Raw genomic sequence first — 15,939 nt, forward strand, 5'->3', positions numbered from 1 at the left:
GTTGCCTATGAATGTAAGGCAGCGTGTCCTGCCCTTGGGGATTTGGCTAAGGTTTTTGGAAGTGGCTAGTAGTTCTGGCACCTGACTTTTTTTCACCTTCTCAGTGTCTTCGGTGATTGAATTTAACTGAAAGCTTCATTACTTTGCATCTCTCTTTAGGGCTCAGCTTTCACCCTAAGCGGCCCTGGATCCTCACGAGTTTGCACAACGGAGTGATCCAGCTATGGGACTACCGGATGTGCACCCTCATTGACAAATTTGATGAGCATGATGGTGAGTTTGGAGCGTGAAAGAGAAGAAGGCAGAAGGCCCTTTGCAGAAAATAGTGTGCTCCTGAGAAGAGGTAGAGGAGAGTGGGCTTTTAGTTAACACCCTGGATTGAGTCACAGGAGGCCTGGCTTCAGGTCCTAGCTGTTGTCGAAGCAAAAAAACGCTCCTCTCCGTTTAGGCAGCTAACAAACAGCTTTATTAATTAAGAAAGCACAGCATGAGCCAAACGTGGTCCCAGCAGAGCTGGGCCCAGTAAGGCTGGCTAATGCAATCAATCCTAGTATCTTTATACCCTTAGCCAAACAGTCTGATGTCAGGGCATCCAATTACAGAAATCATCAATTAAACTTGGAAAAACAAAACTTTATCAGCAAGATGGCGGACAGGTACGAGGGAGTGCAACTCCTGTCCCAACCAGCCCAATGAACACATACCAATAGCCCATCCTGTAGGCCTCTTCTCACGAGGTGACAGAAAGTTCACTCTGGTCTACGTGCTTGAGAGAAAAGCTGAAATGGTTTCTGATATACAAGATGGCTTCTAGCTAAATATGAAATGGTTTCTACAGCTTCGACACTGTGCCACAGACTTCATGTGTGACCATGAGCAAATAGCTTGTTTCTTGCTTGTACTTTCCCAGCTGTAAACTGGGGCTAATATTTCACAGCACTCTTATGATGATAACTTTATTATGGCGTAGCAGCCTGGGAGGTATCAGGTCTTATGGTGCTGTCGCTATATAACCCCACAGAAGAGAACTCTTTTGCACTGGCCTGGGGCAAATGTGGTCTTAGAAAGTTGTACCCTGGAACCTCTGTCCTCCAGGTGTCCCTAAGCCAGGAACACGTGTGGGACAGAGGAGGAAACGGCTCTGTGTGCTGCCACTTCCCTGCCCTGTAGCCAGGGTAATGGCAGTGCAGTGATGTGCTTCCCCTGCGACTTTTCCCCATCGTTTCCATAGCAATGCCTCAGAGTGGCATCAAGCACCGAGCCATGTGTGCGTTGTATCCCATTCGCTCATGCCCAGAGCAGAGCCCGCAGTGCCCTCCCTGGCCTGGCAAAATCTGTAATCCAGCATATCCTGTTTCCCAGGGTTGCTAGATTAAAGAGGCTCAAGTGTCCTTGACCTCTGTGAGTCACGTTGAGATTAAAATGAAGTATGATGCGCTCGAATTGTTCTGCTCTGAATGGAAGGGCCTGTTCTGGCTGTCAGTTTGGCTTGGTATACAGCTGTTTGTCTCCCGTCGTTTCACCTGCCTCTTCCTTCTGCAGGACCAGTCCGAGGTATTGATTTCCACAAACAGCAGCCACTCTTTGTCTCTGGAGGCGATGACTACAAAATAAAGGTAGATCAAATCTGCCTTCCACCCCTTCAAAAAGCGATGGTGGGCAAAGGGAGACAGGGCATTTGACAAAGATGTGCACAGAATGTGCCTTAATTTAGTTTTCTGTGAGAGGAAAAGGTGAGAGGATAGAGATGAAAAAAGGAAAAGGAGGGTTCAGGATTCAGCCCTTCTGAGGATGGGGGGTAATTAAATGAAGCCTGACAATTTCTGAGGGGTTTACAATTCTAGGCCTAGAACTGTAATGAAAAATGGGCCAGTCCAGCATGGAGGGTGGGGGATGCGTAAAAGCTTCCTGTGCCAGATGGGATGGCGGAAGAGAGCTGGGCAGAGTTTGGCAGGTGGTTCTCACTGGCCTCTGTCTCATATAGGTCTGGAATTACAAACTGCGCCGCTGTCTTTTCACGCTCCTCGGGCACCTGGATTACATTCGCACCACCTTCTTCCACCACGTGAGTGTTCCCACTCTAATGTCACGCCTCTGTGCCTCACTATATTCCTTGCTAGGACTCTCTGGCATCCCTGGGTAGGACTCTTTCCTGAAGAAATCTAGTGCACACAACGTGCTGGCTGCTGCGCAAACGTAGGAAGGCCTGATTTCTGCTCTGAAGAGCGTCCGATATTAAATTGTTATGGGGTCAGTTGGTACCACCAACTGCAGAGCTCACCAGGAGCGTCTCTCCTCCTGCCAAGGCATTTGGAGCACGATGGGGATGGGTGTTTCGTTCTTCGTGTGGGCTAGCTTCTTGCTCTTCCTGTGTGAATAGACGACACTTACCCAGAGCAGTCCGAGGTCCTTTTTCAGTGAAAGAGCCCCAGCAATATGCACAAACATGCCTCCGTCCTCTGGTGCGCATCTTGGCATCCTTGGGAGAACCGCCTTTGAAGGCAGTTCAGTCCATTATCTTCTCCCTGGTAATTCCCGCTGTTGCACGTTTGTACTGATGCTCTGTAGGTGCGGCAGAGCCCCGCATGCAGAGCTGTCCCATCCATAGGATGGTTTGGGCCGGCCTCCCCAGACCCCACGCTTTTGGGGGCCCCGTGGCAGCCAGCCTCCTATGGGCGAGACCTGTGGGATTTCCTGGGGCTGGGGGCCTAGTGCAGTAGGGTAGGTGTTGCCTCGCGCTCACCACGGTGGAGGCGGGGGGGCGTGACTTCTCAGCAGATCACCACAGCTCCAGGATGCGCCTCTTCCCGCTGCTGTGGAGAAGTGGGACACGGCTGGGAGGGTGCTGCGGCGAGGGGACTGCTCCGGGTCCAGTGGTGATGGGGGACCCCTGCTGCTGCTGTGCCAGGCGCCCCGTAAATCCCTGGGCTGAGGGGTGGGGGAGCAGCCTGTGGCCTTTGGGGATTGCCCCCGGATCCTGCGTCTAGGCCACTGGGGGGGTTGCCCCAGGTATCACTCCCCTCCCCCCGGGCAGGACACTTCCTGTGCAAGCGCTCTACAGGGGTTCAGTTACTCTGTCACTTTCTCTACCCTCCTTTTCTTTAAGGGAGATGATTCTGCAGTGGAGCTGGAACTCTTGCCTGGGGCAGCTGGCCCAATGACCTAGAAAGCCTCTGGGCTTCTCTGGCTGCGTGGCAAACCACTCGGAGGGAACCGTGAGGGTGGAGACTACAGTTTCAGCTGTTAATTGTCACATGTCTTTCTAGGAATACCCCTGGATCCTGAGTGCTTCTGACGATCAGACGATCCGGGTTTGGAACTGGCAGTCCAGAACCTGTGTTTGGTAAAAAGCAGCAACAGTCACTGCGGAGACACCAGTCGTCTCGAATCTTAGAAATGAACGGAGGGTCAAATTCTCTGAACTGTGTCTTTCACTACAACGTTTTGGTCATATTTGAAAGAACAGAAGTTCTTTTCCCAACAATTTTAGATTTGTTTTTAAATTGGCTCTAGAAATGAGGTAGAAATAACATGCAAAGTAACGCGCATTGGAAAGCAGAATCCAACTATACATATAGGTATAGAATGTGGGCTACTCGATGAGCTATTATCACCCAAGAAAGAGGCCTTAGAGTCACTAGGGATCGTTCTCTGGGAACATCCGCTCAGTGCACCACAGCAGCCAAAAAGCAAACCATGTTAGGGAGCATTAAAGGGATAGAGAATAAAGAGGAGTATAGTTTATTGCCTCTCTCTAAATCCATGGGACGCCCACATCTTGAATACTATGCATAGGTGTGGTCATTGCATCTCAAAAAAGGTATCTTGGCATTGGAAAAAGTTCAGAAAAGGTGAACAATTGATGAGGGATTTGGAACAGCTGCCAGACGAGGAGAGATTAATACAACTGGGAAGTTTCACCTTAGAAAAGAGGAGACTGGGGGTGTGGACATGCTAGAGATCTCTAAACTCATGACTCGTGTGGAGAAAGTGAATAAGGAAAAGTTATTTACTTGCGCCCATAACACAAGAACTAGGGGTCACCAAATGAAATTAATACGTAGAAGATTTAAAACAAACACAAGGCAGTATTTCTTTGTGGTAACCTGTGGAACTCCTTGCCAGAGGAAGTTGTGAAAACCAGGAATTTTAACTGGGTTCAAAAAAGAGCTAGATAAATTCATGATCCATCAATGGCTGTCAGTCAGGATGAGGAGGAATGGTGTCCCTGGCCTCTGTCAGAGGCTAAGAATGGGAGACAGGATGGATCACTCAATGGTTCCCTGTTGTGTTCACTCCCTCTGGGGCACCTGGCGCTGGCCACTGAGGGCAGACAGGACACGGCTGGATGGACCTTTGGTCTGGCCCAGTCTGGCCGTTCTTATGTAAATAGCCTCTGAAGTCCCATCTAGTTCATTTTTCTTGTCAGTGCAGGGTTATGTCCTCCAGTGTGATTGCCAAAGCTTTGTCCATTGTAAAGTGATCCTGACGAGTGGAGCTTTCCTCCATTCCTCCACTGGCGAGAGCGCTAGGTCAGGTTCTCCATTCCCTCTTTATCTCCTCATTTTGGGAGTCGGGCTCTTTTTTAAGTAGCATTCGCGGGGGAGTTTGTTTTCAGTTAAGTGTGTGAGATTGTGAAACCAATGAAAGAAAAACGCTCCCGTCTTTACGTATCCCGTGAACGCTCCACTGATGAGTTTCCTTAGTAGAGCCTCCTTTTCACCACCTTCATCCTGAACAACCCACAGCCATCTTTCAGCATTGGTTGTGCTTGCAGGTGGTGTGTTCCAAGAATTAAAGTAGGGTTGCTGTGGCTTTTCTGAATTGCAGTCTGCCTGGTTTGGTGTCGGAGGTACATGGGCTGTGGGTAGTAGAAGGGGTGACTCTGAGGAATTTGAGGAGTTTTTGGAGGATTTTTGAAATGTCTTCTCTGCTCTTTTTCTTCCTCTTGTTGGTTCACTGTGGTGGGCTGTGCAGTCTGGCAGCCTAAACTGTCTTCCGAAAATTTGTGTGAGAATTATCCAGGTTTTTTAGTAACTGCATCAGCGTTGATAGTTATTCATGTGGAGAAGTGTTGGCCTCAATGTACGTTATCTCTTGTATGCTTCTCTACAAAGTGATGCTTCAGATTTATTTCTTCTTCCCTCTCTGCCTTGCTGAGTTGCCTCCCTCCTCCCTCCCAGGAATGTCCCTCTATGGCTTTGCTCCCTCCCACCCTCCCCAGCTTCCCTGCTAGATTCTGCTTTGAAATGTCAGGACCGGTGAGACTGTACGTTGAAACGGTGTCTTCTCTCCCCTTCTGTGCAGCGTGCTGACAGGACACAACCACTATGTGATGTGCTCCCAGTTCCATCCCTCCGAGGACCTGGTGGTGTCGGCCAGCTTGGATCAGACCGTGCGCGTTTGGGATATTTCTGGTGAGCTGCCCAAGTCGAGGGGTATCCAGCAACAAAGCCCAGTTCAAAACTGCAGTCGCTGAAAGCAAAGTGTGGGGGGAACTATCCAGTTCCAAGAAGGGCTACCGATGAGTCTGAGCCAGGCCCCAAAGGCGTCGGAGCGTAATCGCTGTCTCCGCTGCTGGGGCTTTATGCCCCTCAGTCTCTTTGGGATGGCCAGCTAGATTCCCTAGGCCCTGCGGGAGGTGCATATTGCTCCTGAGACATGGTGCAGCCCAGGCACTTGGCTGCCTTTGCTTTGCCGCCAGGGAGGGGAAGCTGCAGGCTGAGAGAGGGGTTCTGCAGGGCACCCTCATCCCTTGAGAAGCATTGTATCCAGAGGCAGCAAAATCCTGGTGATTGAGGGATGCGTCCCCCTCTCTTGGGCATCCCTCAAAGGGCTTCTCTGGGGACGAGGGAGCGGGCTGAGTTTTTGCCCCCCAGCTGTTGCTAAACAGCAGGTGGAAGAAGAGGTCACTAAGCACAGTGGCAGCCAGTCCTCTGGGGTCCCTGTCGCAAGGATGCAGTGTGGGCTAGAGACGAGCAGGTGCAGAGCAGCACTGGTGGCATCTGTGGTTCTACCCGTCCGGCAGGGCGTGCTGCGAGGGCTGGCTCGGGACTGTTAGGAAAACGTTAGAAGGCCCCCTCAGGAAAGGCTGCACTACATCTGTGGGACGTGAAATCCCACCGGTTCAGCGCTAGTTACCCATCTGCTTGCCTGGTTAACCGACTAAAGTGGGATCAGGGCTGGGGACCACTCGAGTGAGGCTGGGGCTGCCACCGGCTCCCGGTGCCCGCTCCTCCCACCAGTGCGGTGCCCGGACCCACTGCGAATGGGGGCTGCTCCGGAAAAGAGCAGCCTCTGTCAGCAGTGGGCCCCCTGCCCGGCTGGAGCAGTACCCTGCCCGTGGAAGGCAGGGAGCTGCTCCAGCCCCTGCAGGACCAGTAAGCATTCCCCGTTGAAGGTGATGCTTACCGGTTAACCTGTCGCTTCGCTGCTACCTACAGGAGTTGAAGCAATTGCAGATAAGTGACTAAAGGAGAGAAACAGCCAGGAGTCCTGTGGCTCCTGAGAGACTAACAGATGTGTTAGGGCATGGGTTCTCAAACTGGGGGGCGTGAAGAAATTCCAGGGGGAGGGGGGAATGAGGTGACCCAGCCTCCCCCTCCCCCCATCAAATCTTGCTGCCCTGTTCAGTTCCTTTTTTTTTTTGCTCAACGAGTTTTGCTGCTATTTGGGGGGGGTGTGGGGTGAGGGTTTTTCAAAAATCAAAAGGGGGGCGTGATGCCAAAAAGTTTGGGAACCACTGTGTTAGGGCATGAGCTTTGGTGGGCAAAGCCCACTTCCTCCGGTGAATTGCAGTGGGCGTTGCACAAGCAGGGCCACAGCTAAGAACCAAGTTGTTTGTTTGTGTTAATGAGACTAATCAAGTCAGGAAGGAAGAGGCCCATTCACACCATTTGGCGTGGAGATGAGCATCTCTGGAGAGGGGAATTGCTGTTGTAATGTGTTAACCAGGTCAGATCCTCCTTCAGTCTTAAGTAGTAATGAGTTTGCAAAGGAACTCCAGTCCAGCTGTCTCCCTTTAATTGGGCGGTTCTTTTGGAGAAGCAGGGCTACTTCCAAATCCAGGACTGCCAGTCCAGGGAGTCACTGGTCCCCTACAGGTCTGTGTGTTGCCTTTCCTGGTGTCTGGTCCCAGCACTGTTACTGCTTTGAAAGCTGTTGTAGGACTTAAGTTGGGGCCCTTTTCCCAGCCTGCCACTTTGGCCATTGCAGTTTTGACTGGGGGTTGCTGTGTTTGTAGTACACGCTCAGACATGACCAGCTGTGTCAACAATAGAGCTGGGGACAGGCGCTGTGAATATTTCAAACCTGTCCTTCTCTATTGCCAGCATGGGGAGTGTAACATCCATTCTGCCAGTAACCCCGCTGCTGCGTTCACCCGCACGCGCTCTCAGCAGATCCTGCCGCCAAAGGCATTTGGAGAGGGTACAGATGTGAGCAGCTCATCTGTGATCCAGATGCTGAATTATTGATTCCGTTGCCACTCCACTTCAAAACCACCAGGCCATGTGCCAGCAGAACACACTGGTGGGGTGGGGGGAGATTTGCAAGGTTGCCCCGAACGAGTTCTGCCCTTGGTCGCTTGGCTCCAACACAGCAGGTCTATTGGGAACGGCCTCTGTTGCATTCAGGCTGTGTCATTCGTGGAGCTGCACCCACAGCTTACAAATCAAGGGTCTGGCCGGCACTGATAGTGACTTAAAAACCAGCCCTGACCCAGCCGCCCCACTGTCTTTGGGAGTGGGGGGGGTCCTCAGCCCCTCTAAGGACTGTGGATGTTAGTCGTTTGATTTCAGTGGAATGAGCTGCTGGGTCGTCTTTCTTCTCCTAGGGGTATGCCTACACTAGCCCCCTCGTTCCAACTAGGGCGGCTAATGAGGGTGACTGAAATTGCAAATGAAGCGTGGGATTTAAATATCCTGCACTTCATTAGCATGTTCCCGGGTGGTCGCCATTTTGGAATTTGACTAGCCCGGAGTAACTGCCCGCGTCTACATGCAGCAGTGAAACGGAGGTTCCAAGTAACCCCTACCTCGAATTAGCTGGTAAACCTCATTCCAGGAGGAGTAACAGCTAATTCGAGGTAAGGGGTTACTAGTGTAGACATACCCCTAGTCGCCACTTGTCCAGAGACCTCCTCCCCCCACAACTCTCACCCTTCCTGGCAGTCGCAGCGGGAGGCCAAGGCCCGTGTGGCCCGTGGAGACCCAGCGCTTTCACCCCAAGGGAGGGCTCTCCGGTTTAGAGGGCTGGGAGCAGGGCAGGGCGGGGACCCGGGGTGTGTTTGTGCTGGGAATCGAGGCCTTCCATTTCACATTGTTCTCCAACTCCCATTCCCACGTTAGAACCTGTGGGGTGGTCCTCTGCTGATCTCCTGAGAGCGAGTGTCAGTGTAGCCAGCATGTGCTGGCTTCCAGGGCGGCGTCAAAATGCATGCAAAGCCGTGTCCTGCCAGTGCCGTGTGCTGGGGAGCCAGGGCTCTTGCGCGTCACTAACCTTGACTCGGGCGTCCACAAACTAACCTCCTGCCTGTTTGCCTTCCTCTTCCTGATACCCTGAGGCTGCTTTCCTGCGGAGTGCACAGAACTGCTTCCCTTCCACCCGCCTGCCTCCTCTCCAGCTAACACTGCGGCCCTGAGTCCTTCAGGGCTTGCCTAGCAGAGCTCCCCAAGCAGGGAGTCGGCCTCTGAGGGGTTTGCCCAGCAGCCTGCTCTTGGGGAGCTCTGGAATACAGGCTGTTGGAAGCTGGGGACGTGCAGGGTAACGCTGAGTCTCAGCACGGGCGCTGCAGGGCTGAGTACATGACTGTGGGGTCCCGAGCGAGCGTGTGGTGACACCCCCGGAGCTCAGCCAGCACGCAGTCACTGAGTAGTGCTGTGAGTGCCGATGGCTTAGGGGGTGAGGAAGGATCATAAGTCCAGAATGAAGCTGCTTTAGTTACCCCAGAACCCTTCCTTCGGTAGGCGGCAGCCCTTTGGTTGGGAGTGGAGGAGACCGCAGCCTCGGTGCTCCGGCCCTGGCCGCTGACAGGGTCCATACTTTGAGCTTCCAGTTGGCTCATGCCTGTATGTGGCTCTGGCCATTGCACTCTGGAAAGGGAAACTGAGAAACCTCCTGATGCCGCAGGACTTCCTCCCCCTCGTTCCGTGAGCTGTCAGGGTGCAGTCAGGCCCTGGCCCTTTTCCCGAGAGCCCTTTCCTGCGTTATCAATGACTCCGCTTGGCATCTGCTCTCTTACTGGGACGCTCTTGAGCATGTTAAGTGCAGGCACCTTCCTCGTGCTTTCCTAACAGCTGTCCTGCTCCAAGCCCTTCCGCTCCTCTCCCGCTCCCCAGGGCGGCACAGGAAGCTGGTCCATTCTGCAAGTGTCCTGCCTTCCCTCTGGATTTGTGCAGTCAGCCCAGAAATTTTTCACCCGTCGCTTCAGTCCATTCTGCTGGCCTGTCAAAGGCTCAAGTATCTCTTCTCAGATCCCTCTGCTTCCCCTTTCCACAGCTTCTCTGAATTTCTGTCATTCCACTTCTCTGGGTCTGGCTCCTCCTGGTCATTGGAGCCATCTGTGTGTGCACCTGAGAGTCCACACGTGGAACATTCGCACCTACTTGAGTCAGTGTTTCACCCACCTTACAGGTCTTGTCAAAGGGACACTAAAGATTGGAACCACGTCTTAAATCTCTCCTGCTCTGCTAACACCTGAGGAGACGAGAATTCAAACAAAAGACTTGTCCAATCCAGCGTGGTCTGATCCTCTCCTGCACTTCACCCACCCTGGGCAATGGCTCGACCAGTTGGGTCAGTTTCACTTTGTTCTGAGTCAGTGTCCGGTCCTGGATCTCAGTCGCCTGTACAGGCAGTCCCCGGGTTACATACAAGATAGGGACTGTAGGTTTGTTCTTAAGTTGAATCTGTATGTAAGTCGGAACTGGCGTCCAGATTCAGCCGCTGCTCAAACTGACCGCCAGTTCTGACTTACATACAGATTCAACTAAAGAACCCCAGGCGTCCCCAAGTCAGCTGCTGCTGAAACTGATCAGCGGCTGATTCCAGGAAGCCTGGGGCAGAGCAACTCTGCCTCGGGCTTCCTGTAGTCAGCACTGGTCAGTTTCAGCAGCGGCTGACTTGGGGACACCTGGGGCAGAGCAGCTGGGGTGCTGCTGGGTTGCTCCAGTAGCACCGCTCCTCGCTCCTCGGCGCTACTGGACCAACCCAGCAGCACCCCAGCTGCTCTGCCCCAGGCGTCCTGATTCAGCCACTGCTGAAACTGACCAGCAGCGGCTGAATCAAGACCTGGGGCAGAGCAGCTGGGGTGCTGCTGGGTTGGTCCAGTAGTGCCCAGAGCGGTGCTGCAGGACCAATCGGCAGCGCCCCAGCTGCTCTGCCCCAGGGTCCAAAACAAAAGCCTGGTCTGCTGGGGGGAGGGGGGCACACTAGCTGCGCCCCCCCCCCAGCAGACCAGGGACACGGGGAGCAGAGCCGCAGCGGCAGCAGGGTGCCGTGCCTCTGAGGCTTTGCTCTGGCAAAGTCTCGAGGCGCGGGACCCCGCCGCGGCTGCGGCTTCAGTCCCAGTGCCTGTGGTCTGCTGGGGACGGTCCCCAGCAGACCACAGGCACCGGGACTGAAGCCGCAGCAGCGGTGGGTTCCCGCGCTTCTGAGGCTTTGCTCTGGCAAAGCCTCAGAAGCGCGGGAACCCGCCCGGTGCCCCTGGTCTGCTGGAGACAGTCTCCAGCAGACCAGGGGCACCGGAGCAGCTTACGAACGGGGCTTTCTCGCCCCGACCTCCGGGGCGAGAAAGCCCCGTTCGTAAGTGCGGATCCGACACAAGTCGGATCCGCGTAAGTCGGGGACTGCCTGTATTTTATTTAAGAGTCTGTGATAGTTTGGCATGTGACTCCTCTGTTTAGCGCCCCCCCCCCCCCCCCCCCGCCTTTTAACATCCCCAAGCTTTGCTCTTTGTTTGGCAGCACACATGCCAGTTCCTCCCTGGTCTGTGTAGGTCAGTTTCTGACAGAGGAGCAGCTAGTTTGTCCTGCTGTATAAATAGGAAGTCCCCATTGATGGCCTGTGGCCCTGGAAGGAAGGGTGAGGGCCCTGCACAACACACAGCGCTGAGAGTTTCATACCACAGGTGGCTGTCTCTAGACACCAGTCCCTGTAATTGTCACTGCAGGGATGTAGACACGCCCGTTCCCGTAAGGAGCGGGAGGAAAGTTTCACACCTCACTTCCCACCCTTAGATTATGGCCAGGTACAGGACTCAGTCTAAATTGCTCTCTGTTTCTTAGAGCACCCTGGTGGGGCCGTTTCTGGTTCTCCCACCAAGGCTTACCCAAGGGTTCAGCTCTGAGCCATGCCCTTAAAGTGGCTCAGCCTGGTCTCTGGGAGGAACAGATTCAGTAGCATAGCCCCTGCTCAGACACGATCCTGCCTGCCAGTCCCACAAGCGGAAGGTTCCGTCAGCCTGGGGTTAGCATGTCCTGGTGGGTTTGCTTTAAAACAATCTAGAGGATGTTCCCTCCTCAGAGGGGAACCGTTTGGAAATGGGTTGGTTGAATGCTGGGACTGAACTTACTCTTGTGTGTTCAGTAATAACGATCAGAGAAACTGCTGGAGGATTCCGGCCTGAACTTCCAGTGAAGACTCGTTAAAGTTGTGGGTTGTCACCACTTCATCAGTCAATCAAGCTCTATCCAGATGAGCCGTATTTCTCCCCAGCCCATGGTTCCTCGGGAAATTTGTAGATTCCCCGATCACTTTCCAGAATACTCAGGAAGCCTGTATCGGTCACAACTGACTCAAGTGTCCACACAGATGATCCTGGCTCACAGCCGAGAGCAGAGCGAGAACAGCTGCCAAACTGGCCTAGGCGAAAGCCCCCTGAAGATGCAAGCTCAGAGTGGGAATTAAGTCTTGAAAGAGCGAGGAATCGGAGGGACAGTGTGCCTCCAATGTAGCCTCCCTGCTCATCAGTCCCACGGGGCTGAGCTGTGACTGCTGCCTGCTGGGAGCATTTGATCTTCGTGCACCTGGTCTGAGCTTGTGCTTTTGGGGAAAGAGGAAGGGCTCCTTGATCGTTCTCTCTCACTTCCCTCCTTTCTCAAAATTCCTCCTTCCTGCCACCCTACGTGTCTGGGTTAGTGCACTGTCTGGTAACCACATGTTTGCTTCCTCCACACCTGCTTCTCCCTCCCTCTCGAAGGCCTACGGAAGAAGAACCTGTCTCCTGGGGCGGTGGAGTCGGATGTCAGGGGAATAACTGGAGTGGATTTGTTCGGGACGACAGATGCCGTGGTGAAGCATGTTCTCGAGGTACTGTGTGTGTGAGCAGTACAGTGTGTCCAATTCCACGTAGGATAGCCCCAGTCTTACAAATGAGCGGGAGAAACACCTAAGGAGGGAAAGCAAGAGACTTGATGGGGCCCTGTGAATTCATGCGTTCCTTTGGAACGAGGCCCTCCTTACCCCCCAAAGCTTAACATCTCAAAACTCGTCAGCTGTGATCCAGGACAGGACCCCACTCTCTGTCCAGTGCAAATGACAGTGATGGTGGCAGATCCATGGCTGCTCTTGACCCTGGAGAGCAGTTCTGAATGGGGCGGGGCGCCACTCAGGGCTAGTGAAGGTGGGCTAGTGAGATTTCACTCCCTCGCTGCTACTGGGCCGCACCTGTGCTAATGAATCGCTGCTGCAGCCCCCTGAGGGAAGCCATCAGAGGAGCAGCAGCATCCTTGGCGCTAGTGCACGTTGTCTTCTGTGCCATCCAACTACTGGAGGGTAGATAACATGGTGGCAAACCCCTCTGGGTCCCGTTATCGGCTCCCACTATTGCTGGCGTGGGGGGGAGGCGCTCTGCGGAAGTTAATAGCGCAAGTGCAGCCTTGCTCTGCAAGCGCCTGGCATGGCCATGGAGGTCAGCCCACTGGAATGAAGACCGTCGGAGCTCACGGCAGGCCTGGGCTAGCACTTCCTGGAGTCTGTATCTTCTTTGCTGGAGCATTTTCTCTGGCTGCCCCATCTCTGCGTGCTGGCCTCGTGGAGCGCTGGGCCTGAGGTGAGACTGCTTTCTCCCGCCCCACAGGGCCACGATCGTGGGGTGAATTGGGCCGCCTTCCACCCCACCATGCCTCTCATCGTGTCGGGGGCTGATGATCGGCAGGTGAAGATCTGGAGGATGAATGGTAAGAAGCAGCCCCAAAAGGCACCCCAGGGAGAAGGGAGAGTGGAGTGGGGCCCTTGTTTATGTGTACACTGGCGTTGCTGGGTTTTCGGGGCAGAGGGCTTGGGGAGGGGGTGGGAGTCCGGGCAGGCCTGGGGAAGTGCCGGACGGAGGCTGCAACGGCACGAGAGTGAGGCTTGGGGGGGTGGGGAGAGGCTCAGGGTGGGGGTCCCATCTGGCACAGGTGTTTTCTCTCCCCCGGGCGCCAGGGGCATTCCCTCCCCCGGCACAGTTGCCAAAGGTAGGATGGGGGGAAAGGGTTTGCAGCGGAGGGGCTACTTAGTGTGCTGGCAGGCAAGACATGGGAACCCCCGCCCTGCTGGCCACTCCCAGCGGCCACCCTGCGGGAGGGCTCTGCCCTGGGCTCCCGGCCCTCCGTGGCCCCACTCACGTCCGTCCCTCTGGACAGCAGCCCCTCCCTGTCCTTTTCCTGGGGTGTCCGGTTCTCCTGCCACAGCATCCGTCAGTCGTGCTGCTCCAGTCGCAGGGCAGGGCGTTGGGCTGGAGAAAAGGCGCCGGTCGGAGCCGTATGTGGTGCCCAGCGGCCTGGGCTCCCTTTGATATTGGTGCTTATGCGTCAGGAACACCAAGAGCTTTGAAATGTGGCCCCGTCTCATTCTCTTCCACTCCTGTTTTAGAGTCAAAGGCCTGGGAGGTTGACACCTGCCGCGGACACTACAACAACGTCTCGTGCGCCGTCTTTCACCCACGGCAGGAGCTGATCCTCAGCAATTCAGAGGATAAGAGCATCCGTGTCTGGGACATGTCGAAGCGGTGAGTGCGCTGCTGAGCTAGGTCTCCGATGGGCCTGGTGTTTCAGGCCGAGCAAGTACCAGGTGGTGAATTCCGGCCTCTGAGCGCTTCAGAGACGCTTCCCTGCAGCACGCCGCGCCTGTCGCGGACGAGTCGCAGGAGATGCTCATTGCTGCTCGGTTAGTGAGGACGCTAGAGCGTATTATTGAATGGGGTGAACGGCGCCTTTCCCGCCAGTCACAGAAGAGCACGTTAAAGGAGCACGAGCAGAGCTGCTTCCTAGCAAGTGCAAGCGTTCACCTAACGGACTAGGACTGTAGCGGAGCAAGACGCAGTCTCTTAGGATGGTAACAGACGGTTACTTTTGTCAGCGTGTAACTGGTGACATTTTTGGCGGTTACACGTTTACACGCTTGAGCTGATGCTCATGGAGAGACGGCTTGTAAGAGGCAGCAGTGCAGGGGGCGGGCAGATTGGGTACGTGCGGCATGGGAGTGGGTACGCGCAGAGAGCCCTCTTGAAAGCTGGCTTCCTGCGTGTACCGGCTCCCGCCTGCCCTCCCATCCCCGCACTGCTGCCTCTCTATCAGAGGCAGTAGCATGGGGGGAGGGAGAAGAGGCGGCCCCATGGGAGCTGGTAGGCGTGTGGGGCCAGCTTAAAAGCCAGTCCCTGCCTTGCTGCCTCTATATCAGAGGCAGCGGGAGGGGAGGGGGGTGAACTGATGAGCCCAGGTTTATTGGTTAATGGTGAATGTCTACACGCCAGCATCACTAGTCTTTGTACAAGATGGTTGCTCTTGCCTCCGTCTTTTCAGCTATTCCTTGGTCCTGCCCAGGACTCGCCGCAGAAATCCCATCCCTTGCGTGGTTTGTCTCTGTGGGCAAAGGGCAAAGGCGGAGTCTTCTCCACTCCTTGAGCCCTGCCTGGCCTTTGTCATGCGAGTCAGGAAGGTGCCCGGGGGTGTCGCCTGTCGCTGGGGCACAAGAGCCCCAGCTCCGCACCAGGAGAACCCAGGCTGGATCCACTCCACAGCTCTTTACTGTTAATATGTGGAGTGAGACCCAGCCCCGCTCCTCTGCCTAGGCCGGCCTTGTTCGCCGCCTTGCCCTAGGCTGCTCCGTCTGATCAGGAGCTGGAGGGTGTTTGTCACTGGGGGGCGGGGGGGGGGCGTGGCCAATGTGGTGTCGGGGCTCGGGGTCTCTCACGAGGCCACTGCATGCAGACACACCGCTGGAGGGTGTTTGTAACTGGGGGGGCGGGGGGGGCGTGGCCGGCGCGGTGTCGGGGCTCGGGGTCTCTCGCGAGGCCGCTGCATGCAGAGACACCGCTGGAGGGTGTTTGTCACGGGGGGGGGGGGGGGGGGGCATGGCCGGCGCGGTGTCGGGGCTCGGGGTCTCTCGCGAGGCCGCTGCGTGCAGACACACCGCTGGAGGGTGTTTGTCACTGGGGGGGGCATGGCCGGCACGGTGTCGGGGCTCGGGGTCTCTCGCGAGGCCGCTGCGTGCAGAGACACCGCTGGAGGGTGTTTGTCACGGGGGGGGGGGGGGGCATGGCCGGCACGGTGTCGGGGCTCGGGGTCTCTCGCGAGGCCGCTGCGTGCAGAGACACCGCTGGAGGGTGTTTGTCACTGGGGGGGGGGCATGGCCAGCGCGGTGTCGGGGCTCGGGGTCTCTCGCGAGGCCGCTGCGTGCAGAGACACCGCTGGAGGGTGTTTGTCACTGGGGGGGGGCGTGGCCAGCACGGTGTCAGGGCTCGGGGTCTCTTGCAAGGCCGCTGCGTGCAGAGATACCGCTGCAGGGTGTTTGTCACTGGGGGGGGGCATGGCCGGCGCGGTGTCGGGGCTCGGGGTCTCTCGCGAGGCCGCTGCGTGCAGAGACACCGCTGGAGGGTGTTTGTCACTGGGGGGGGGGGGGGGGGCATGGCCGGCGCGGTGTCGGGGCTCGGGGTCTCTCGCGAGGCCGCTGCGTGCA

At 55.7% G+C, this 15,939-nt stretch overlaps 1 protein-coding gene across 1 annotated transcript in view; it reads left to right on the plus strand.

The window, feature by feature from the left end:
- Positions 1-15,939, plus strand: part of COPA (coat protein complex I subunit alpha) — a 44,628-nt gene that overhangs the window by 1,275 nt on the left and 27,414 nt on the right. The window contains exons 2-9 of the mRNA XM_075908334.2: positions 160-273; positions 1,543-1,616; positions 1,985-2,065; positions 3,267-3,343; positions 5,308-5,417; positions 12,200-12,309; positions 13,079-13,178; positions 13,855-13,990. Coding sequence (XP_075764449.2) covers positions 160-273; positions 1,543-1,616; positions 1,985-2,065; positions 3,267-3,343; positions 5,308-5,417; positions 12,200-12,309; positions 13,079-13,178; positions 13,855-13,990 — 802 coding nt within the window. The remainder of the gene's footprint in view (positions 1-159; positions 274-1,542; positions 1,617-1,984; positions 2,066-3,266; positions 3,344-5,307; positions 5,418-12,199; positions 12,310-13,078; positions 13,179-13,854; positions 13,991-15,939) is intronic.

This window comes from Pelodiscus sinensis, chromosome 22 (genome assembly GCF_052426305.1).
Source record: "Pelodiscus sinensis isolate ZL-2025 chromosome 22, ASM5242630v1, whole genome shotgun sequence".
Taxonomy (NCBI): domain Eukaryota; kingdom Metazoa; phylum Chordata; order Testudines; family Trionychidae; genus Pelodiscus; species Pelodiscus sinensis.